This window comes from Seriola aureovittata, chromosome 20 (genome assembly GCF_021018895.1).
Source record: "Seriola aureovittata isolate HTS-2021-v1 ecotype China chromosome 20, ASM2101889v1, whole genome shotgun sequence".
Classification (NCBI taxonomy): Eukaryota; Metazoa; Chordata; class Actinopteri; order Carangiformes; family Carangidae; genus Seriola; species Seriola aureovittata.
Window position 1 is genome coordinate 10,800,328 of NC_079383.1, and position 25,911 is coordinate 10,826,238.

The window sequence follows — 25,911 nt, forward strand, 5'->3', positions numbered from 1 at the left end:
ATTATGGCCATACATTATTTTTAATTTCAAATGAAATATTTATTAAAAGGAATATAATAGTAGAAAATTATGTATACTGTTATGAATGGAATATGTTACTGTTTCTGTTTGTACAGTAATAACTGATTATCAAATAAAATATTTTTCACCCATGGCTCAGCATCCATAAGCATGCTGACTATCATAGTCAATCCTTCATTTGGAGAAATAAATTAGACATTACCACTGATGGAGCTGTCTGTTATGAATTTTCCATTTTCATCCACCATTTTCCCCATTTATAAAAATGTTCCCAGTAGTAATGATAATCACACATTATGTTCTGGACAGATGACAATGACGGAGACATGATAGTGACAAATGCTGACAGCCAGATATGGAAGGCAGTTTGTCATTATGAAAAGAAAAATCTTTCACTGGAGGATATTTCTAGATTTTCTCTCTTATTCAAATACAAAAAAAAAATCAACACAAATGAGTCACCATAATTACAATGGAAAGAAATATACAGTACCTGAGATTTTTTCATGCTGATAGAACAAAACTAAAGGAACTGTCTCTAATGTTTGGAGGTAGAACAGAGGAATCAAATGGGGAAAAAATATAAAATATGTTTACGTTCTTGGGAGCTCATCCCACTATATCACTTACATTTAGTCACAGCATTTGGACCAAAGTCAAAGAGCTGTTCATCCCTACAAACTTAACAAAAAGAGTAGAAGAGCAGCAGAGCAGCTATGACCCAGAGGTTCAGTCTTAGAGAGCTGTGGCTCAGATTAATTTCTGCAGGACAACCCTCCATTGTGCAGCTCACCATTGTTTAATTATGGCAGAAATTGAAGGAGCCAGAGATAGCTCATTACTTAAGGAATTCCTTTCTTGCACGGTCATGCCTTAGATTTCTGCCACATTAAACATGCATCCATAGAGCTGAATAAGAAGTGTAATATCTTTAAATCAAAAGTGGCCAAGCCAAATCCAGTCCTGAACCCTTGAAATTTTAGGTTAGGCACATGAAATTAGCTGTTGTACTGCTGAAATCTGGAAGCAATAGAACTGAGATGTATAGTTAATACAGATATATCAGCATTCACAAGTGTCTCTTTACTTAGGATAGACTTTTTCAATAAATGTGTAAAACTTTTTACCCTATCTTTATGGGGAATTTTTTGTGCAGATTATTCAACAGCCCTAAAACATGTTATCTGTGTCTCTGCAACATGCCAGAACAAGTTGAGACAAATTCTAAATTAACAGTGTAACAAAAATGATCTAAAAGCTTCAGAGCTTCCATATATCTGGCCCTTTTTCTGACAAAACTAAATTTGGAATAACAGATGCATATCACAACTGTTTATTAATGAATCTTTATAACTGCAGTTCCCAAAAAAAAAACATTTTTACAATGAAAGCAGACAGTTAGAAGAGATAAAGGTAGACATCGAGATGTAGGGAGTGACTGTAGGTCATGTGTACATTTTTAGAGCTTTTGGTGTGAGGAAATGAGAAAGGTGCAACGAGTGCAAGGCTACCACCACCTAGAGAAGGAGGGTGGCACTGTCTGGCTAAAGGAAACGGAAAGACATTTAGAGACGGAGAGAGAGTGAGATAAGTTCAGCACCACGGACAGCGCACCGGTGCGCTAGAGAGGAGAAATCAGTTCAGTGGATTTGAGCTGCGCACAGTCATGCCTCCTTGAACTACTGGAGCCTATACTGTGTACTACAGACGCACCCAATCTTCTCGTCCTGTGCAGGTGGAGACACGGTTGTTGTTGTTGTTGTTGTTGTTATTGTTGGTATTGTTATCGTTGTTTTGTCTCAGTAGGGGATCGCTAAATAAGGAGGCGAGATAGCTGCAGATAGAAGTGCGTTCCGCTTCCAAGTACAGGCCAGCTTGTTTGTCGGCGCGATCCTTACATCATCTCTTTATTAGAGAGAGAGCAAGTTAGAGAGACCTACATAAAGAGATACAGGAGAGAGAGAGAGAGAGAGAGAGATAGAGAGAGAGAGGGAGAGAGAGAGAGAGAGAGAGAGAGAGAGAGAGAGAGAGAGAGAGACCGTGTAGTCAGTCTCCTCTCTGCCAGTCCTCAACTGCGAAGCGAGTCTGTCGGACTGACTTGTGTTACCACCACCCCGCTGTTTATTCTGAGTGTTTCCTCTCCCTCTTCCGTTCCGCTGCGTCCACACCGGTCGTGAAGATGCACCGGTACCGTCCTGCCCAGGGAATGACGTTGTTATTGCCGGTAGCTTTGTGGATTTTCTGCCATGTCAACGGTGTTCACGGAGCTTTGCCAACAACCCGTAAGTTGTTATTTTATATTTTTGGATGTGTCACAAAGCGCTGATCGGGTAAGACTGGACATGGATGGGAAGCAGAGCGAGCCTGTCTCTGGAGCAGAGCAGTATTAAGGCAGAGACGGTGCGTTTAGCAGCGGGGATGCAGGTATCCCCACGGTGGTGCCAGCTGGTAATCTTGGGAGCTTAAGAGCCAGGCTGCAGCGGGGAAAGGGGGGATAGAGAGAGGGAGCGAGTTTACCTTCTGAGTTTAGACCTACACGTGTTAACTCTTCGGGATCTCTGGTCCATCGATTTTAGAGCCCAGGATTTTATGTCCGTTGGGTGATTCTGATCACCGGTTTTCATTTGCCTTCAGAAAGAGCTGGATCACTGAATGACATTTCAGCATGCCAGTTGTGGCTTTCTGTTTTTGTGTACTCTCAATCCCGGGGCTGAGTGCATTTGAGAGACAAAAAGTTTGAAATCAATCCACTAATGTCAGGCTATTTCTTTCTTCAGCCCTTTCTTTCTTCGTTTTATTTGGATTAACGTTAGGCTATATAAACATTTTTGTTCACATCATTACATTTCCCCCGAAGAAATTGAAATGCAGAGGTTTTGTTCAATCTCCAGATTTTCAGGAGGGAGCTATGCTCTAATGGACTCAGGAAGCTGATTCTTCACTGTTAGTGACCCAGAGGCAAATTAAAGATTTCTAATTTTTAGCCTATTGCTTGTGCAGTCTGATGTAGCTTGTTCTATGCAATCTGAATTTTTATGAATCTCTGCGCATTTACCAGGACTGGACCTATTTTAGTCAACCTTATTTTTCAGCAAACGGTCACTGACAAACTTGGTGGCAACTTCTGTAGCTCAAATAATTATCATGATGTTTTTTTTTTTTTGCGTGGTTAAACCTCCACACTTAAAGTCTGGGGATGCCATAGGATAGTCCTATTTTGCCTATTGACCTGTAATTTTAGAGTTTGTTTACACATTTTCTGACATTCCATATTTTTCTAATATATTGCTATTGCCTATTACTATAATATTCTCAAAGACATATTCCCAGGGATTCGGGGTGTCAATTGTATAGCCTAATTTATAGGCTTATTCGTACTTATTTCGTTCTCGTTGTAACTTATATTTTGAAACCAACCAGCCGCCTGACATTTTTAAGCGTTAATACGCTAATGTTGGTCCTGTCCATCTTTAAAGGGATCTGTTATGTTTGGTTCTTTATTTCTTTGGAATCATCCACACTTGGCTCAGTGTCATTCCGATCGTGCTGACGGTGACTGAGCCGACTCTGAGGGCTCAGTGATACTGATTCGTCCGGTGATCACCAGGGCTTCATGAATGTGTCCGGGGACGCGCCTCATTAATCATCCCATAGGACAGACAACAGCGAGGAGATGCTGCGAGCAGTTTGTGCGTGCGAGCGCGCGCGCGCGTGCAGCAGTGTTTGAGTGTGCGAGTCAGTTTGTGACAGAAGAGAAAAGAGACAGGGGGAGTGAGAGGGGACGGGCAGTGCGTTTCTGTTTTTCAAAGCTGTTGCTCATAAGAGCGACCTCACAGCGCATAGGTGTCACAGTGGCAACACTATTTATAAAACTTTATTGATTTCTTTATGGAAATCTTCAGTCCTCTTGCATCCCTCATTTGGCACGTCTCACTGAGTCAGCCTCAGTGTCCCTGGAGCAAGAAGACATTCAGTGTCTTGTTACAGGACTCTTCAGCTGGGGGCTTCAACAAGGCTGATTTAAAAACTTGCAATGAATAAAATGTAAATTGTACAGTCCAATTGAATCTTTCAAACTAGAAAGTCTATCTAACATCCTTCTTATCATATAAATGGTCTCTTATTTTGCAAATTCATAAGCCCCAGGAGTGTTTTAAAGTCAAAGCGCAAGAAGCAAAAACAAGGAAGTCATCTTTAAAGTTAGAATTAGGTATGTGTTTAATCCTCCTATAAATAGGATGGTAAAATGTATTTGTATATAGTGCGTTCAGAAATTACCCAGAGCCATTCCATTTTTTCACATTTTTTATGTTGCAGCCTTATTCTATAATCATTTGAATTCATTTTTTCCCCTCATCAGTCTACACTCAATACCACATAATGACGAAGTGAAAAGAGTGAGAAGAGAAATTCTTGCAAATGTATTAAAAAGGAAAAAACTGAAATATCACATTGATGTCAGTATTCAGACCGTTTACTCGGTACTTATTTGAAGTACTTGGCAGTGATTACAGCCTCAAGCCTTCCTGGGCATGATGTATGCAGTCCCTTTGCTATCACACGTGAAATTCAGTTGCCTTCCATTTCTCTTGATCACCTTTAGATGTTTCTACAACTTGATTAGATACTTGATTGGTAAATTCAATTGATTGGACATGATTTGGAAAGACAAATACCTATCTATATAAGATAGAGCTCAGAGATAGGATTGTGTCGATGCACAGATCTGGGGAAGGCTCCAGACTTTCTGGCAGAGTGGTCAGATGGAAGCCTCTGCTCGGTGAAAGACACTTGAAAGCCACTTGGAGTTTTAAAAAATAAAGCACATATGACTGTCAGACTGTGAGAAACAATAATCTCTGGTCTGATCAAACCAGTATTGACCCATTTGGCCTCAATTCTAAGCGTCATGTCCAGAGAAAATGAGGCACCGCTCACCACCTGCCCAATACTGTCCCAACGGTGAAGCATGGTGCTGGCAGCGTCATGCTGTGGAGGTGTTTTGCTGCGGCAGGCACAGGCACACTGGTCAGGGTTGAGGGAAAGCCGAAGTGAGCACAGTACGGAGATAGCCTTGACCGAAGGTTCACCTTCCAACAGGACAATGATTCTATGCAGACAGCCAAGACAACTCAGAGTGGCTTTAGGGACAAGTCTGTGAATGTCCTTGAGTGTCCCAGCCAGAGTCCTAACATGAACCCAATCGAACATCTCTGGACAGACCCGAAAATGTCCACTGACGAAACCCACTCAACCTGACACAGCCTGAGAGGATCTGCAGAGAAGAGAGACAGAAATTCCCCCAATCCAGATGTGCAAAGCTTATCACGTCAAGAAGACTCGAAGCTGTAATCATTGCCAAAGGTGCTTCAACTCAGTAATGAGTAAACAGTCTGAATACTTTCAATGTCAGTGCGATATTTCAATTCCTGATTTTTAATAAATTTGCAAAAAATTCTAAAATTCTGTTTTTGCTTTGTCATTACGAGTATTGCTGGTAGATTGATGAGGGGGAAATTAATTTTAACAATTTTAGCATAAAGCTGCAACATATAAAAATGTTAAAAAGTGAAGCTTTGTGAATACTTTCAGTGTAAATACTTTCTAAATGCACTGTATATGCACTGCATTTTGATAGGTATTGCACTGCAAAAAATAAGTGAAAAATGTGACATACCAGGAATATCCTCATGTGGAGTAGGATCAGGGAGGGATTTGCAAGATGGGAGGCAAGCAAGTGTTTGTGTGTGTGTGTGTGTGTGTGTGTGTGTGTGTGTGTGTGTGTGTGTGTGTGTGTGTGTGTGTGTATGTGCGTGCATGTGAGAGCGAGTCATACAAACGGAATGTTGAATCGGATCAGCAGTGCTGACTTTATCCCTTCTCAGGGACTAGATGTGAAACACTCGGGGGAACTGACAATGTCATTGTGACCAATGGTCTGAGGCATGGACTAAAAAAGATTAACATTTCCATCCTACTGGGGCAAACACACACATACACACATTAAAAGTCAATGGGCTGGTTGACCCACCGACTGCGTGGAGTCTCCCTAGTGCACACTGAAAATGCTGAGGTAAGTGTACCAATGTGAGAAAGAGAGAGAGAGAGAGCAATAGATAGAGATATATATGTGTGTTTTTGTCTTTTTGTATATAGGTTTGTGTGCATTTGCATGTTAATTTATTTATTCATGCATGTATGATTCCACAAATGATTTTACGTTGAGCAGTAAACCAGGGATTTTCTCATACTCAGACTTGCCCCGAAGCGTCTGTCAGGTTTATGTTGCATTGTACTACCACTTAATTGACTAGCACAGTGATATCAATTGCTGAAGAGCTATTTTCCTCCAACAAAGCACACACAAAAGCACATGTAAGAACACTCAGAAATACAAACTCACATAAACTCAAAGGTGCATAAATAACCACAGATGCTCACACAACTCAATAAAAGTAGATTGTTTTTTATCCTTGTTGTTCTTCAGCAGCTTTATGCTCTAATGAGTTGTTACATTTGTTATTGTTATAGCAGATGCACTACAACAGGTGTCTCACCACCTACCATGATGTCTGATAATCATTGAGACGTTAATTTTTCCACTTGCAGTGCAAATTAACATCTTTCTCTGATTGAGGTTGTTCACACAGAAAATTTCAGAGAGAAATAACAGCTCAATTCATATAACATGTTAAAATGTGGCATACCATAGTGGAAGTGTATTTTCTATGCACAGATATCTGGCACAGTTGTACAGTTTTTTTTTTTAGTTTTTTTATTTTGATAGTCCACTTTAACCTCTTTGTTTGAAAAAGCAAATCTCTCATTTAATCTGCCTTAAACTCTTCAGCTCTGCTTTGCTCCATCATCACTCCCTATGTGAAGGGCGGGGTTTAAATTTTTTAACATTCTCAGAACCAGTGTGTGAAAAGTAAAGGATGTGCCTTTAAGTCACTGTGTAAGTGACACCGTGTGTGGCTAAATGGGATGCCCCTAGAGCCTGTCTGATATAGAATCACATTAGCCTTTTCTCATCTCATTAAGCATGCCAGGCCATTTGACATAGACATCAGTCTGGTTGCACCTCCAGGGCCACACAGGGCAAGTCAGGGTTTGCTGTTCTTCAGTATTAACCATTTTATACCATGTAAAACAAAATAAGGATATTTAGTTAGATTTTGTTGATAACACAAACGTTGTTCAATGAGTTTGAGGCATTCATAATTATATTTAACTGTATGTGTATGTTTGCGTGCATGTGTATGGTGGCTCCCATTAGGAGGTGGTAATAATAGGATTAAGGCCTGAGGACGCAGACTGGTTTGCCTCAGATTAGATCAGTGCAATGCTTGGTGTTTAGCTATGTTTGGCCCCTGTATATTTAGTGAGGAAACAAGGAGTAGTTGTCAATTGCACTGCCATTTCCCCCTTCCGTCCTGTCCTCCTCTGTCCAAATTTCTCTCTTCTTCATGCTTTTTTATCCATCGCTTCTTTGCACTCTCTGCACTCTATTTTCAATAAATCTCTCTCTTTTTTCATTCTTTTTGAAAAAACACGCTGCTCACTTTCTTTCAACTGTCTCATCCCTTATTGCCCCTGATGAATCTTCTCAGTCCATCCTACCCCCCCATCTGCCTTTTCCCCATCCTTTCTGTCATCCTTTCATTCAGTTTTATACCTCTAGCCTCCTGCCCTTTTTCCTGTCCTTAAGTATCTCTAATTCTTTCTATCCCTTCTTGGCTTTCCTCAGTGGTTTTATCATCTGGCCCTAATCACTTTCCTCCATCCTTGTATTTTCTTCTCTTCTTTTTTCACCCACTTCTCTTCCCCTTCCCTCTCACTCCTGATTATAAATATGCTTGTTAAAAAAAGTCCCCACTAGCCACTTTGCAACAGAGTAATGTGCTGCTGCTTGTACATGCTCATGCAAACTCTCAGAGCAGAACCTTCGGTTTGTGTGTGTGTGTGTGTGTGTTTGTGTGTGTGTGTGTGTGTGTGTGTGTGTGTGTGTGTGTGTGTGTGTGTGTGTGTGTGTGTGTGTGTGTGTGTGTATGTGCGCATGCGCATGTGCCTGTGCAACAACCAGAGGGACATGGATCACAGCCAAACACACAGCCACATAGCATTCTCCTCTTTTGGTCTAATGCAGCTCTTAAATTTTGGTTGCCTCATCAGTGTATCAATGTTTTACCCCATTAAAACTTGAATACATGACAGCGCTTCTGAGAGAAAAATTCATACAGTATATTACATATTTATGTATCATGGAAAAAACTCATATTTCCCACTTGGAAAGCATTTTATTTCTCTAGCACAAGGATCCAGAATCTCTTCCTTCCACAGCAGCTGATAATAAATGGATATGAAGTTGACTTGACAATAATATCTTTACAATTTGCAGGGTTACACTGGATGAAAATATAACACACCAGGTAACTGACCACCATGTTAATATAATATATATTCAAACATGCCCCAAATAATAAATCACTAAAACACTGATAGATATTTTTTGCCGATTTTCTCATTATGTCATAGATTGCAAGCATAGACAACATCTAATAGTGAGAAATGCATTGTCATAGCCATGTTCTTTTCTCCCCACTCACTTTCAGTTTAATACATAGACTGTATCGCTCTGCTTAAAGAATTGGAATTTCTCTCTTGCAAGTGAACACTACTATGAGGCTATCTATGTTTCATCTTGGCAGCAAGGTCACAGTGAAAGAAATATACACTGACAAGTCATGCAGCATAATTCCCTTAACAATGTCAGTAACATAACATGCACACACTCTACCACATACACAGGGCCCACACCATGCAGCTCTCTCAGACCACCTCTATCCCTCTCATCTGTCCTCCTCACACACACACACACACACACACACACACACACACACACAAACCTGTCTGACATCACACGCATTAATTGAAAACTAAACCCATGCAACCTATATGTAGGTACAAATGCGTACATACATGCTTCACTATATGAGATGCTGTGAGTACGTGTGTGTGTGTGTGTGTGTGTGTGTGTGTGTGTATGTGTGTGTGCATGTGCAAATATGCAGGAGTTGAAAGTTATTCTAGTGGAATGTGTTCTCATTAGAACCTGTCAGAAACTGTCCACCTCGTTAGACAAGGGTCTCTTAGATGGAGCGTGGGCTGGCAGGATAGAGGGAGTAACAGAGAAAGACAAGAGAAGAGGCAGCATTTATCAAAAAAGAGAGACAGATGAGGAGAGACAGCACGAGGAAAGACGGTCAGCAGGCGAGAATTTTTTCTGACACCTTGTCATTCAACATTACTGTTGTTATTATAATCTGTAGCTGTGCAGTTGTTGCATTAGTCAGAGAAAGGACCAGGCAATGGAGATACCTGGCTGTTTTACAACTTGATGGGTCACACTACATAACGGCCTTCATGATTGCTTTTTTTCTCAGTTGGTGTGACTATCGATTTAAAATCCACTTATTATACATCATCATGATTATCATCATCATCGTCGTCGTTATTGTCACCCCCTCCATCCTATCTCTGTGGAACCAGTATGAAAAGCAGAAAGACATAAAATAAAAAAAGATAGATAATTCAAATAAAGGTGAAATACAAAAACCAAATACACACATTTTTTCAGTTTTTTTTCTTTTTCAACCTTTTTTTGTCAAAGAAGGTTGAAACCTGGGATATAGACGTTGAGACTCAGTTCTCAGTGCTAACCTCAGTTCATCCTGAGCTGTAACTTGGGGCTAGACCTCCCTGAGTCTTAAAAGTCTAGCCCTGCAAAGCCAGTTGAAATCTCAGTAGCTCTGGTTTTGCTACAAGATTTAATTTAGAAATCCACTGAGTGTCAATTGAGTCAGGCAGGTGAACCTGACCCTTCATCAGACTATGAAGAGAGGTTTAGAAGATGATGTGACTTTCCAACCTTTAAAAACCTGTGGATCTAATCAACAATTGTAGTGGGTGTTGTAGTAAAATGAAGCAAGATTCTGCATCTGCAGTGGCTGTTTCTTGCTCCAAATGTATTACTAAACCAATTTTACTGGATAATTTAGGACAAATATGATTAGAATTTTTCCAAAGTAAGCATCATGTTTTCACCATGTTTTTCCATTTTAAAAATATTTTCCATATCAGATGGGAAGACTGGTGCTGATTACACTTGAATTGAAACATGAGAGAATAATCTTCTGTATTTCATTCTGAACTACTCCTTGTTTTTCTCCAGTCTATTTTGTTGTGGGCTTCAAATAGATTTCCCAAAACTATAGAGAAAGAAGTTAAATCATATTTGTTTTAGCCTTGAACGTACCTGTTAAATCACTAAGAAGGAGCTAATAGATAAGGTATAACAACAAGCCTTATATTGATCTTGGGACAATGCCAGAATTGAGCTGCTCCAGGATAAAGGAAGTGTTAGCAGTTAAAAGCAATGTACTGTAAGTGAACCTGACCAATACCCCACCAGTGTCAAAACAACAATGTCAAAAGCAACACATCTGTCAGCAGCAAGGAGAAGGTTTAGACACACCGAGCAGTGTTACACTCGTTGTACATGCTCTTGAAATACATCCAATGCTAGCACATGCATCAGTGTAAATGGCTTGCTTTGTGTTCAGCAACCAAGGAGGACATGATCCCTCACTGGCATCCCACCCACAAATACTGCCAATTATGTTCAGGGACTGAATCCAAGGCACTGTCATGGTGGGCAAGCATCAGGTGCTTTTGGTTTTCTGTTTTCATTGTCTCAGTCATATTTGGAAGTGTTGTAAAATCAATAACAGATGCACACAATTTGTTCATGCAACAGGTGACAGAAGATCTATATTAATACTGGAGGCACTCAGTTACTTAGCAGAATAATAACATCAATTCATTATTGTTTTTTTGAATTGTTATTGTGAAGACTATACCATTTATTGAAAATTTACTGCATGTTTTATTTACACTGGCATGTTAGTGCTTCAGTACGTATTGCACTGTATACCTCTCTGCTGTTTTAAAGCACAGGCTCTCATCAGTCAATGATTGATTTTATTGCCTATTTAAACATCTTGGTTTGGTGTCTGGGTAGACAATAGTTTGAGTTGCCAACTTTGAGTTTGGTTTCCTTTTAAACTCCTTGGTGGCCTGCTATGGGACTGCTGTCCAGACCTGTCTCTTTGTCATATGTCTGTTTTGTGTTTGCTTCAAATCCAAATTTGTTCCCAAGCCAGCATCCTACTGATACATGTAATTGATTCATGCACAATTATTAAGCTAATATAATAATTTAGTTAATCATTATTTTGACCTTTGAGCTAATTTAGCATGATTGATGTAGTCCCTGACTTGGAGAGCAAGAGTGATTCATAATAACATACCAAGATAAAGGTCAAAGTAAAATTGCATAAGAAAAAATAGGGGTACACCAGACTGTACAATCCATTAAAAAATATGTGAACCTAATCATAAAAGTCATATGATATTCTCACCTGCAGAGTGTTATACTAGCTATCAAACTATTGATTTGTCGCAAATGTGAAACATAACATGTTAGGGTTTTGCAGGACGTCAATGATAGCCTAAATGAGTTCCTAATATATGGCATTGGAAAGCACTGATTAATCATACATACATTATTTAGTAATAGTGAGTATATTACATAGTGAGTAAGTGATTTAATGAGACTTTCAGCTAATTACATTAATTAATTAATTAATTATTACTCATGTAAAAATAAGCAGGATACATTACTAAGTCATTAGCCACGAGTTTCCTCATGATCTAGCAGCAAAAAGCTGTAGTTTTTGAATTCTATAGAGTTGCATTAAGGGGATTGTCAGTGGAGAATTAAACTCTTGCCTTTGCTTGTCTCCCTCTTTGAGTTTAACCTATATTCTGCAACATTAACCCTTTGATCTACACATGCCTGGTGGGTAACATGATGAATCCAGGGATTACACACTAAAAACCACAGCACGACATCTGTTCAGCTGTCTCACTTAACCCCCCCCCCCACACACACACACACACACACACACACACATACAGCTTCACTGATGTTGAGTCTTACCATGTCTGTGTCACTCCACTCTCCATCTTTTTGTCTCTCCATGCATACAGTAGGTAGCATAGTCAAAATGTGTATATGTGTATGAGAGGCTGAGTGCGTGTTTGTCAGACAGTGCATGTACGTACATGTGCATATGCACAAGTCCACCTCTGTCAAAATGGATATTGGAAATCTAGCCACTAGTTCATGTGGAAGAGTGCTGTGGAAAAGGGCATTGTGCCGCTGCTAAGACAAATGTTGTTATTACTCTCAGTCTTTGCATTCAATTTGTTTCTTAAGCCGCTTGAATACCCAATTTACAGGCCAAGATTAAGTGAATTAATCTTTGGGCTACTTCCACTGAAGAAACATTCGTCCTTTTTCTCTTTAGACTCAGAGGAAAAATACACAGGCAGAATAGGAACATACTATAGCCAACCAGTCACTTGGAAAACATAACCTTTGTGTTTCTGTGTGAGTGACTGTGTGTGTGTGTGTGTGTGTGTGTGTGTGTGTGTGTGTGTGTGTGTGTGTGTGTGTGTGTGTGTGTGTGTGTGTGTGTGTGTATACTTTGGTATAGTGAAACTACAGTATATGCTTCTGCATGTCCTAGCTATGGACATGACTTGGTCAGTGCATATCTCACTGTGTGTGGTGGCCCTGTTAAATATAGAACAACATTTCATGAAAATCACACCACTGCTGTGAGAAATAGATCTTTCTCTCTCTCTCTCTCTCTCTCTCTCTCTCTCTCTCTCTCTCTCTCTCAACATGTGTGTACATGTTTATGTGTATATGTCATTTTTCTTGTGTGCTCACATATGAAGAAAATCAGCTTTCACATAGTCTGTACTGCAAATCATTTGGGCTGGCTTCAACTCATCTTTGAATGTATGTGTGGGTGTGTGTGTACGTGTATGCGTGTCTGATGTGTGGTTGTGTGTTTTTCTTGTAAGGGAGTCATACTGGTTCTGTGAGAACTAGTTTGAGTTTCACACCTTCAGAGTGAGGAGAAGGTTAGGAGATTTTGGCCGTTCATTACTTTCTAACACACCTTGAAAGGGCTATTTGAGCTTTAAGACTTGGTTCAGGTTAGAATTAGGTTAGGTTAGGGAAAGGGTCTAGGCAGTGCACAAACATGCAAACGTATGTGTGTGTCAGTGGGTGGCAAAGAGTCGATTAAAGAGGATTTATTATGGCCATTTTAAGTGTTAATCATTTCATTCTTGGTGTCGACTGAAAAGGATTGACAAGCTTTAATGTTCTGAAAAGACATTAGTTTTCTTCTGCTGTACATTTTATACTGTACTCTCTTCACCCTCTGTCTGAAATTCTCTGTTAGAGCTCAGGGCTCTTTAAGGGCCCCCTCCTCCCTCTGGAGCTGGAGCTCACACATTCTGCACATCATGTGTAAACAAACTTTGGATGACAATATTCATAACTTGGAATATTTTTACAAGAAACCCTTTTGATTTTTTTATGTATGGACACTTCCGGACTAAAAGAATGTAAATAATGGAGGATCAGGTTGCGGTAACGCGGTTAACATCCACAATAACAATGCAGACTGACAGGCTGTGGGGCTTAGTCTCCTGTTCGACGACATCAAGTGGGAATTACAGAAATAACCATTGTGAAAATGAAACTTGTGGGCTCACACTGTTATGTTTAGAGCAGTGGAGAACTGAGGAAAAATGAAGTAGATTTCTGCAGGAAATTAAGATCACTGTCTTTTCGGTATGGCTACAAAACTAATGAAACCTCTTCACCATAAGTAGTAAGTATGTGCTGTGCCTTGTGTGGGGGCGTGCCGAGCTTGCAGTTGAGCAGCAGCAAGAAAAAGTATTGATGTCAATAGGACCAGGAAGTAATGTCTGGACCCCCAACGAGGCATTGCATACAAAGAAGAAAATCGTGTTTTTACCCTGACAGTTACTCACTTTGATGTAAACTTTGACCCTTGTGACTCTGGAGACCATTTACATGCACAACACCCTATATAACACAATATAAGTAAGGAAAAACTCAGAAAAGCACAATAGGTCCCCTTTAAGGTATCCACATGCTTTTCTTTCTTTCTCTCATTATGTGTACTTCTGTGTATGGCCCAGGCTTGGTGTGTGTGTGTTTGTGTATGTAGGTGTGAAAGCTTGTGTAATAAAAATAGCTTTGTGTGTGTACATGATACAGAAAAAGAAAGGGTTGAGGCTGGATGTGGATGTGGTTCATTAGCTCTGGTTCAAGGTGCTGTTAAAGTGTGAGCCAAGATTAGTCGGACAGGGGTCACTGCTTCCTCTTTATACCTTTCTCTCACCTGCCTTCTCTCTGTCCTCTTCTGTAATTTTTTCTTTCACTGTGGCTTTCTTTATCTTTTTTTTTCTTTGTCTTTGTTGATGTGCTTGACTTTCTTCCTCCCTTACTTCTCTCTTTTGTTTGTTGTTATTCACCCAGGTTGCCCCTTACTTTAAGCCATTTCTTTCTCACTATTTAATGCCACCTTGTTTCTGTCTTTTTTTATAGTGTTCCCCATTTATATCTTGGCCATTTAACCTTCCTTTCCTTAGCCATTTTGTCTCTCCTTATCTTGCTCTGTGAACCCATCTCCTCTTTATTTACGTTTCACCTCTTTCTCAAGCTGTCTAGATTATCAGGTCAAGACAACACTGACACAACATTTAAATTATTTTGACAAAAGCTGTGGTTTGGTAATCATGTCACCCATGCTGGGCTCACAGCTCTTCTCAGACAAAGTGTGCATGTCGAGGTGTTTAACACGAGTTCTATGTTGGTTTTGTGGGGATAGAAATGGGGCAATTTCCTTCACTGTAGCTTAAAGTGATAGTTTGGGTTATTTTGAGTGGGGCTGTGTGAGTTACTTATCTATAGTCAGTGTATTACCTGCAGTGGATTCATGTCAGAAGCTGAACAATGTTCTGCTGTGGAGGGGGTCAGCAGGAAAAACATGCTTAAGTCACGTGAAAAAATGCCCTTTTGAACTACATTTTCTCAACTGTTGAGCTACCCCAATTGAAAACAGTGTGGCATAAAACAGTTTGCGTTGTTAGTGCAATGTAGTTCCAAAAAGGACTGTTTGGCGGCAAGATAAAGCAATGAAAATATTCAAAATGAAGCATACACTTCAACTAACGATCTTTATCGGTGGACTATGTATAACTAACTCACACAACCTCACATCAAATAACCCCAACTATCCCTTCAAGTCTTGCATGGAATTCCATCGCAGAAATCCCAAAGTTTATTGTAAGTAGTGGGACATTTGATGGGGTGGCATGTCTTTAACAGGTTTTAGAGAAGAGTCAACTACATGGCACAGTTATACTGCAGGCTACTTAACCTAATAATGAAATGGGTGTCTGCTTAGAGGAACCAGCAATATGATTAAGGTTTTTGGTCTTAAAATGCCTCTGACTCTCTTCTTCTGTCAATAAATTCTACTAATTAGTATGACTAGTGCTGATGGGTGTGGTGACTTTTCCCCTGTAAAGAATCCACCTCCAACCTTTACATAAATGCACAGCATTCTACATTTATCTGAGGGCACTGCAAAGGAACCTGACCATTTTGTCTGTTGTCCCTTGCCATGCTAAGAGGTACATAGCCCAGACAATGCAACTGAACTTTCCTGCATTCCTAAGCAAAATGTACAAGCCCCATTACAGGTGAACTGCAGGCAACAAGTGAAGAGGTCTTTCCAGGGTTAAGCATAATGCAAGAACAGGTACATTTTTACATGAATCACTGTTTACATTTGTCACATATCACAAACTTGTTACTCAACCTTTTTCAATTGCGGTGCCATGATACATGAGACAAGACTACAATCAAAATGTGCCATGTGGTTTTAGCAGAGGGCAGTAAGGGTGAATGCGTCAAACATCTGAGCAGCCTGCCACACTGACCCAGACAAACCAGTTGTCTCCCTGCTGAAGAAACTGTACTATCCTGTGGCCTACAAAGACCCAAACAACACAGCACAGTCTCTAAGGTGTCCACATCCACATTACACTAGATGAAAGCAGCACACAAAAAAGTGGTAATCCAAAGCAACCACAAAAGTGATGGGGAGGGAATGTGCAGAAAAGTTTTTAACACAGCCTTAAAATACTCTTTTCACAGCACTGTAGGCTTATACAAAAACACAAAGCCTTAAATCTATATGCAGGCAACTTGCACAGAAACACATTCAAAGTTCACTCTTTTTTAGGCAGCAAAGCTTGCTGTCTGAAAAAGAGTTGCTGTCAGCCGGCGTCCAACTCAGGCATTGGTCCACATAACCTAACCATGTCAGAACAATTATATAGAAGTATAATGACTAAAAATAAAATATTGTGTTTACTTGAGATTATTGTTGATGAAATGTTCACTGCAAAGATGTGTGTACTTTGATGGTTGCCAATATCTGCCCTTCCCAGGGACAGAGGCCACATCTAATAGCACAAATCACAATCCGGTCTGGCCAGTCTGTAGAAGCACAATCCAGGCTTGTCTCCCCATCAGTTAATGCATCCAAATGAACAACAACTATCTGACATTTTTGCTGAATAAGCCTGGAACAAAAGCATTGATTTGCCCTCGAGGTGGGCATCCAGGATGTGACGTTAGGTGAACACTATGAGTTGCCGTTTGCTCTGCAACTGGTTGTATTTGGAAGAGCAGTTCCCTAAGTGAGATTCTTGCTTTGCTTGTATTTGATTAGTCAGTGATTTTCAGTATTGCATGCTCTATAGCTGCAGTTCATGGTCTGATGAAATTTTGACAGATGCTTGAACCCTTTGAGGGTAGGAACTATGTCCAATGAACCAATATGTGAACCAGATCATACTTGTGAAAGTAAAATGTGAGTGTGAGTAAAATTCCTAAGTTCTTGAGAGGTTTTACATTGCCGTACAGTTTCTGTATTCGAATATGAACCTACCTTACTTCCAAATTCAGTACAGTCTATTAATGTGCTCTCCAGCAATGACTCAGGTTAATCCTGACCGCTGGCGGAAAAAAGGTCAAATTATTAATTAATTGATATATACTGTGTGAGTTTATTAACAATGGGCTTAATGTAGAACTACTGAAACTGCCATAAAGACAATATTAAAGAGAGCAGCCCAGCAGTAGATAGGTCAATCCTGTAGCAGCTCAGTTGATTCATTTGGAATTTCTTTAATTCCCCATTAAACTGTCGGTTAATGAGTGCTCACCATTGAATTCACAGTATGCTTCACATTTCCAAACTGTGAGCCCAAAGGTAAATATTTGGGAATAGTTTTAATTGACGAAACGTTACCACAAGGGGAAGCCACCTCTCACTGAAACTTAGAAAAGCAGATCTATCTGCAGTGGGCCTGGCCCGGGATCCTCGTTGGTAAGTTTTGTACTCCTTAGCTGGGTCCTTGCTGTTTCACTGCTGTGGGCTCCTGTCTGGAGCCCAAGTGAGTAAGTTTTCTCCCTGCCCAACTGATGTTGTGACTGCTACAAGCAATTATGCAAAACTCTGTGTCTGTCCTCTCCATTGTGGCTCTTTTGCTGGTCTTAGTTTGCTCTGTTCCACAGTTCCACTGATGGCCCCATCCACGGGAGTTGTCGAGCTGACAAGTGAACTGCAATCAATTGAGCGGCTCATAGAGGATCTTCCCCAGTGGCAGACAAAGATCTGTTCACAGCTTCCCTGTCTTGAGCCTGCAAGTAGCCAGAAGTCCTCAGCTTTGGTGGGGCAACTCCCGCTGATTTCCCTGGCCTGACCTCACCCTGTCCCCTGCACTCAAGGGTCACAAAAGGCTCTCTCTCCCCTCTTACATACATTCTGTGTTAGCAGAAATTAGGCCATCCCACTCACAAACATTTTATCTCATCTGGCATCAAGATCCTGTGCTCTCTGCCATTTCACCTGCTGCTCGCGGAGCAGACCATTTGTGGTCTGCAACCAGAGAGCGCTCCTCGCTCTACCATGCCATTGGGCTGGCCGTCCACCTGGGATTCAAAGATCCCCATTTGTCACTCCTACAGCCGGTACCTGACAACCTCTTCCACCCAGTGACTTCTTCACCACAACCCCAATGCTTCCTTCCATGCAAACATCAGTTGGTCAATCACTCAGCTCAGCTGCATCCAACCAGTTCATTCACTCATTCACTCTGAAGGAGCTTTTGCTGTTTAGAGAAAAAAACTCTCACCCCCACAGGGTGAGTGCAGTGTTCAAAATACTCAAAAGACCAGTGAATGTCCACACCAAAGAATTTAGTTCAAATTGTTTAGTGAATCTTTTCAGCAAGCAATGAACAATTACAGAATTCTGGATCAGATGTGCCTTTTCCTAACCAATAACAAGTGTTGGTCAGTCCACAGTCTGACAACCTAACTTTCCCTGATCCAGTGTATTTATACAAGTACAAACAAAGAAATGTGCATGGGCGTTTTGTCGTCTTCTGATTGGCTCTGCTGGCTTCCTCCTTCCCATCTGACTCCGACCTCAAGTGTAACCTAAAGCTCAGCACGCTCAAAGGAAGACAGTTAATATATACATATAAATTACCACTAATCTACCTCTGTTACCTCCGGCTGCCCCCCTACACATGGCCATAGGGTGATCTTTATCAGTGGTTGTAAATAGTTTCCCTGAGGCAGATGTTTAAATGACCACTCACCCTTAGCACCTAAATATCCACTAGTATAAATCATTAAACAGTTTTAACTTTAATAGTCTAAAATACTACAACAACTCTCTGTCAGAAATTCCATCTGAAGCTTTGTGCAGTGGAGACTCTGAAACTGAGTGGCCTGAGGTTTTAACTGTTGGAGGCTCTATCATTAGATATGTAAATTTGTATTACATACTGTCTTGCAGGAGCCAAGTCAGTTGATTTCATAAAAGTAAATTTGGCTCTCCTCAAAATGCACCTCTCTATCCAAAGTGCGATAGTATCATGTCCAGGCAATCAATTAAATTACATTAAGCACTTGAGTCTCTGGGCTCTGCAGTTGAAAGCCTGGGTAGGAGGTGAGTCCTGTTGGGCTCAACTCCCACTACAACTAAAAGCTCTTAATATTGTAGCCATCGTTTTAGCCTGTAGCACTGGATCCAAAATTTTACAACTGCTACTGGGCTTTGTTTTTGATTCTTTCTCGGACTGAATGGAACCTTTTAAAAATAATTGTTTGCATCCTGACAGGAAAGAATCAAGAAAACTCATTTCTAATTTTACAAACTTTATTGCTATCAGCCATAATTGATGGTTTCCCAAGCAGGATCTTGCCCAGCATCCAGCCTTTAGACTTCATAGTCCTGTCCCTGACAGTCCAGGTCCTGCTGTTGGTGCTGGTTGTATTTCCCACACTATATCCCTCATTCCTGTTAGGATCACTGACCGGCAGTGTGTAAAACCAAAAGCAAATTTACTCATAGTCCACAGATGAGAAATGAGCTCATCAGCGTTAAAGCCACTTTTTCAATTCCTTCTTTTGAAAACAGGAATTTTCTGTTCACTTAATATTAGATCCCTTACCAAATTTTATCTTGGATTTTGCTATACATGTTGTCTTTTACTTCTGGTTTTATCAAACTTTTAGACTCTTTAAATACAATTCACTATGTCAAGCATAACAGCCATTACAAAGGGTGAACACTCGACCCTGTGCTCTCTCATGGTTTCTGTGCGGAAGACGTGATTTAGCCATCTCCAATCACAAAACAGTGCTCTTCTTAAGTCTCTGACCCTAAATCCCCCGCACTGATTCACTCCCACTCCCTAAATTCATTCCCTGTTCCTCATTTCTGTCAAGCTATTAATGACTCAAGCACTTTTTTTTAAAGTGCCTATGAACATCAGGGCCTCATTGTAGAGTAGCTTGTCAGTGAATTTAATAACCCCTGCACAAATATTTTAGATTCTATAGCTTTGTCAGATACAGCTGCACAACAGCACAACCAGTCAAAATCTTCCTCACTGCCATGTTTAAATGAAGAAATAAGGATTTTAAAGAGAAAGCAGGAAGGCAGAATGTAAATAAAAGAAGAAGAAATATATTGATTCGCTATGTTTACAAATACTTCCTCATCTTGTGCAACAATTTTTACGTTCATTCCATCTATAGATGACCAGCAATTGCCATTAAGCTGCTTTATTTCTCTATAGCTGTTGAACATCTAAAAGAAATCATATGAATTGTCCTATGATGTTGAGTAAGAGCACATTTATTGTTTGATGAATAGATTGGCTTTTCTCTGTTGCCAACTAGTGCAGCGTTGCCAAACACTTAATTGAATCACTGTTACTGTTAAAAATTAGGAGTCCTAAAGTTAGGACTGACTCACCCATTATTTTTAGGAGTTTCTCCTAAATCTGCAAGTTAGGAGCTACTTTTAACTTTATGGTGCTTTGTGAATACGGGCCCTCATGTCCACTTATCAGTGTACAGAAAAGAAACAAGAAACTAATTTTTGCAGCTGAGAGCTAATCATGGTCATAATCCCAGGATTCTCTTGAAAACCATAAACTCTGTGATTGGTCACCCACTTATCAAGCCAACTGAATCCTTACCAGAGAGATGTGAAGAATTTCTTCATAATTTCTTCAACAAGATAGGGGATACTCTATAACACATTAACACTGAATTCAGAGATCTTGATGTTGACTCCTGCCCATCTTCAAGACTAACTCGCACAACCCTTCAATGCTCTGTTGCACTTTCGAAATCATCCTCCTGCCCTTCAGAGTGTATTCCCACTTGATTTTTAAAAGCAGCATTTCAGACAGTTGCTCCACATATTTTTGCCATTGTTAGCTGCTCTCTGTCTACTGGCATTTTTCCTTCCAATTTTACCCCCTCTTAAAGAAACCCTCTTTGGGTCCTTCTTCTGTAAGTAATTTTAGACCCATCTCTATGCTGCCCTTTTTATTCAAGATTTTAAAAAACACTGTCCACACAACCCATGTCTTTTTTATAAACAAAAAAACAAAGTTTAAAAATATTTCATTCTGGTTTTCACTTGTAGCACAGCACACCACCAGTGACTTATTGTTTGGCACTGATGCAGGCCTGGACTATACTACTTTAGTTCTCCTTGACCTCAGCTCAGCCTTCAACACATTGGACCACGATGTGTTAATCAGTCTTCTGAAAAACTATGCCTTTTTACTATGTTAGTGATGTGGCTCTGATTAGTTCATCTCCTAACAGGTCGTTCTCCATTGTGCTTGGAGATGCCTCCTCTCATGCTTCTCTCTTTTGTGGGGTCCCATGCTACTCCCGGAGCAAATCACAATAATATTGATTTTCATTGCTATGTGGATGATACACAACTGTGTGTTCCGATAACGCCTGGTACCACCAATGTGTCATCTATTATGTCCTGCCTTGATGAAATTAAGTACTGGATGTCCAATAATTTCATGCAGTTGAACGACGCCAAATTTTCCATTCAGTTGTCCTTTGACAGTCAGGTGGTTAAAGTTGTGCAATTCTGTTTCGTACAAGTGAGATATTTAACAAAGATCAGGTCATTCCTTTCATCTGCAGATTTAGAAAAGGTCATCTGTGCTTTTATGTCCTCCAGACTGGATTATTGCAATGCCCTTTATTCTGGTATCAGCAGGTGAAACATTCAAAGACTACACCTCATACAAAATACTGCCACCAGGCTTTTAACACGCTCTAAGAGAAGTGACCACATCACAACCATCCTTGCTACCTGTTTTAGAATTGATTTTGAGATTTTACTGCTTGTTTCTAAAGCCTTGAATGACCAGGCTCCTGCCTATATCTGTGATCTACTAACTCCCTGTAAGCCTGATCACTGTTTGAGATCCTCTTTCAGAGCCATACTAACACAAAATCTCAACTTGTCACTAAAGGTGACCAGACTATTGCTGTCTGTGCATCTCAGCTGTGGAGTTCAAAACCTGAGGATCAATCTTCTTAAAACTCATTTTTATTGCTTTTTCTTAACTGATGACATTTGTTGTAATTGTTTTAAATATTTGTCTTGTTTTAGATTAAATGTATTACTTTTACTCCTTGTGTTTACTGTAGAGCACTTTATAAATAGAGCTATTATCATTATTATTATTATTACTATTATTATTATTATTATTATTATTATTATTATTATTATTGTTGTTGTTGTTGTTATTATTATTATTATTATTATTATTATTATTATTATTATTATTATCACTTCTTAGTAAATGCTGATGCTGTCTCCTGGCATCTTTATCAGTTGTCTAGAGATGAAAAGATGATGGTCAACATGGAGGGGATTACAGCATGGCTGATCACAGATCAGTTTCAACTCTTTAATCTGCGTCTGGGATAAACAGAGATGCTGACTAAATACATGGCTGGGAGAAACACACACACACATTCACACACACACACACAGGAAACATCAAATCTGATTTATAGATTTATTTACTCAGCCAGCACCCTGCCAGGCTCCTGTATTTCAACAGCTTGGGTGATGGTTAGAATATGTAAGCCTTCTGATTGCTACTACTGTGGACATCCGATTGAATGGGTTAGTGAGTATGTGTATGTGCATGTGAGCTTACATGTGCATGCATGTTTGTGTGGTTTCTTCATGTATTTTTTGAAAAATGCACACATGGAAACCACTCACACACACATACACACAGCAGAAATCTTTGCTTTTTACTAAGGAGGCAGAAAAGTGTGCTATCGATTGAGTATGAGAGCAGAGGAGAGGTGAATGCTCTTTGGCATTCTTTGAAGGACACAGTGCAAAGTGCTGCCATAAAAGCTCAGTGTGGGGTCTGATTCTTTGACAGGATGTGAAGCTAGTATATTCTGTGCATCAAGGTGTGTAGTCAAGTCCTTATAGTCCCTGGCAGTCAATGGCATAGGCAGTCAATTTTGCTGGAAACTTTCCAAAAATTATTCATTTTTATATTCAAAATAGTTCTCTCCCACTCATGGTGTTCATCCTATCAGCTCTTCTCTCACCATCATTTAATGATCTTGGGGTATTATGCTTAGATTACCATTATCTTTGTCATTATTTTTATTGTATGTTTTCATCAGTGTTGCTGCTTTGAAAGCATAGCCTTGCAACCTACCAATTACTTTTCACCACAGGAAGTTGAACCACTGCAATGCAAGAAACTAGAAATCTAGTTTGGCTAACCAAAGCTACTTAGAAAAAAGTAGTTCAAACTAATAAAATTGAGCGATAAGAAAGTATGATACAAAAAAGGAATGTCAGCAAAATTGAGTTTATTGCAAAAAGTCCCTACTTGATAAAAGGTCAAACATAAACCAAAAAAAAAAAAACACTATTCATGAGAAGATGCAAGGAATGCCAACTTTGGTTTTCTAAACAATAACTGCTTAATTATGGCCATGGTGATTCTTTCTCAAGCTGAGATTCCTGAGGTTTATCTTTTGCACATGCACTACACAAAGGTCAAGTTTGTGGTGTGGACTGCCTGACAAATGCCTTGCCTGGGTATGCCTTTACAGTACACATGAAAGAGAGAGAAGCAATGGTAAAATAAAAATTTAAAAATAATTTCCTTGTTTGGCCCTAAATTGTTTTTAGTTTCAGTAGTTAACAATAAATGGTAAAAAAAAAAAAAAATGTTTTTAAAAATTACATATGAATGTAGTTGTACTACCAGCAAGCTTCTGCAAAATGTAGTTAAACTACTTCACTAATCCCCAACACTGATTTTTATGTACTGTTTATAGCACTGTTTTTCACTTCTGTGTAGTTGCTTTTCAATAAAAAAAAATCAGTTATTATTATTTGAGACCCCACACTGATTCTTTACCTCTAATAGGTCGATATGAATGAGAGCCAATATTGCTCATCAAATGTGTTAGAATGATGGACAGATGGACAACTTAAAATAGTTCTAAGCAATCAGTTCTCCCACAACCTTTTGAGACTGAGAGACTGTAACAATATTCCTTTTGAAAGGGTGTAACATTTTGCTCTTTAAAACTTGATGGCTGCCAACATGTATTGAGCTTTACTTTGATGTAGATGATGTCAGTTAGCAATTAATAACTTCACAAAAGTGTCTGTTATGTATTATTGAACTGCAAGATAGTTCAGGATGAAAGGGTCCATTAAATAGCTTACACTTACATCAGAACAAATACAAAGATTTTTATTCAATCGGTCATTGCAAAAGAATCAAAGTCTGTACCTATCCAACAGTTTATGCCAACCAAATGTGTTAAAGAGGAGGAGTTTAAAGGCATCCCCTGCCCTCTCTGCTGTTCTCTTTAGGTTGTCAGGGTTAGTCAAACAAACACGTGCACCTGTGCTCTATGTATGCAGAAATACACACACAAACACTAACACACACTAGCAGAAACACACAAACTCAGTGTGCTCTTTTGATTCCAGATGAAGGGGGGCATAAGAGAGAGGAACAGAGGACAAGGGCACTGGAAGTGTTGTGTTTAGTCAGCAGAGTGCGTCAGCCAGCTAATGGACAGCCAGGCCACAGACTCTCCCTGAATGGGATCCAAAACCATTAGCAACTCACACACTTCAAAGGGTGGTAATGGGTGATCCTGTGAAATCATCCTAATGTGTGTATGTGTGTGTGTGTTTATTTGTATGTGTGTGTGTGTGTGTGTGTGGTGTGTGTGTGTGTGTGTGTATGTGTGTGTGTGTGTGTGTGTGTGTGTGTGTGTGTGTGTGTGTGTATGTTTATTACCTTTGTGAGGTTGAGGCTGAACATAGTGACAGTGGGTCTTTCACATGAAAACTTCAATGAGATTATATTGGTTAGCCTACTAAGTGCTAAACATATGATGTTAACCTTGTAAAACCCAGACATAGAAAAAAATGAGCAAAGTATACATTGTGAATGATAATAACACAACAGTCATATCTTTATGAATAGTCATTTATTAATAAAAAACGTAGAATAAAATTGATAAAAAATAAATAATATTGCAACAGTGGGCCTTAAAGGGTTAAACTTTAACATATTGTTTTATATGGTTTAACACATGACATCCATGTAACAGGGAGGTGATGTTAATGACCAAGAATGAACTTGAACATAGGTCTATATGCAGTGTTGTGCCAGTTCAGACTTCAAAAGAAATAGTTTAAAGTTCAGTTCATACAGATGAAAATGAACTAGTTCATGTTCATAGTTCTTTTTTTTTTAAGTTTGAAGTTTACAGTTCCAAAAATGAACTAGTTCTGTCATGTTCCGTTTTTTTTTTAAATTAAATAGGCCACTATTCTTTTTCAATAGAACCTCCTTCTACCCATCCATCACCGGCCCCAAATCATTGCCACTCCCAAACTAAATTAATTATTGTATAGCACTAAAGAATAAAAGACATGAGTTACATTTAAAATCCATATATAAATATAATCCATTTGAGTCTTCACTTGTTTGTTCATAAAAGTGCTTCAAATGCTCAAACAAACGTCACGTTCATCATTTGTAAACTGATTCGTTCAGTTAAGCGTTCACAAAAAATTTGAACACCGTTCATTGAATGCACAACACTGTCTATATGCATTTTAGTTTTTCTGTATTGCTTGCTTGTAGCCACTGAGATTAAGGCTATATATACAGTAGATTCTTTAGAAGGAAATTAAGTATCTATAGATGGATTGTAGTAAATGCATTTGTTTGTAAAAGTAGAATTCAGTAATATGCTTTATAGACTAGTATCATGCATTGACCAGCAAACTTATAATTTATTCATCTTAGCTATGTTATCTTATACTTATTGCAGTAATCTGTGCCAGTTAGCAGACTGAAATATCTTGACAATTATGAGATGGATTATCATTCAAATGTGCACAGTCAAAGTTTCTGTTATTCCAATCTTTTGCAAAA

The 25,911-nt window shown here is 39.4% G+C and overlaps 1 protein-coding gene across 1 annotated transcript in view; it reads left to right on the forward strand.

Annotated features, from left to right (window-relative positions):
• The first annotated feature begins 2,075 nt into the window (after positions 1–2,075).
• The window catches only part of cntnap2a (contactin associated protein 2a), a 351,965-nt gene continuing 328,129 nt past the window's right edge, over positions 2,076–25,911 (forward strand). The window contains exon 1 of the mRNA XM_056364796.1: positions 2,076–2,303. Coding sequence (XP_056220771.1) covers positions 2,201–2,303 — 103 coding nt within the window. The 5' untranslated portion in view covers positions 2,076–2,200. The remainder of the gene's footprint in view (positions 2,304–25,911) is intronic.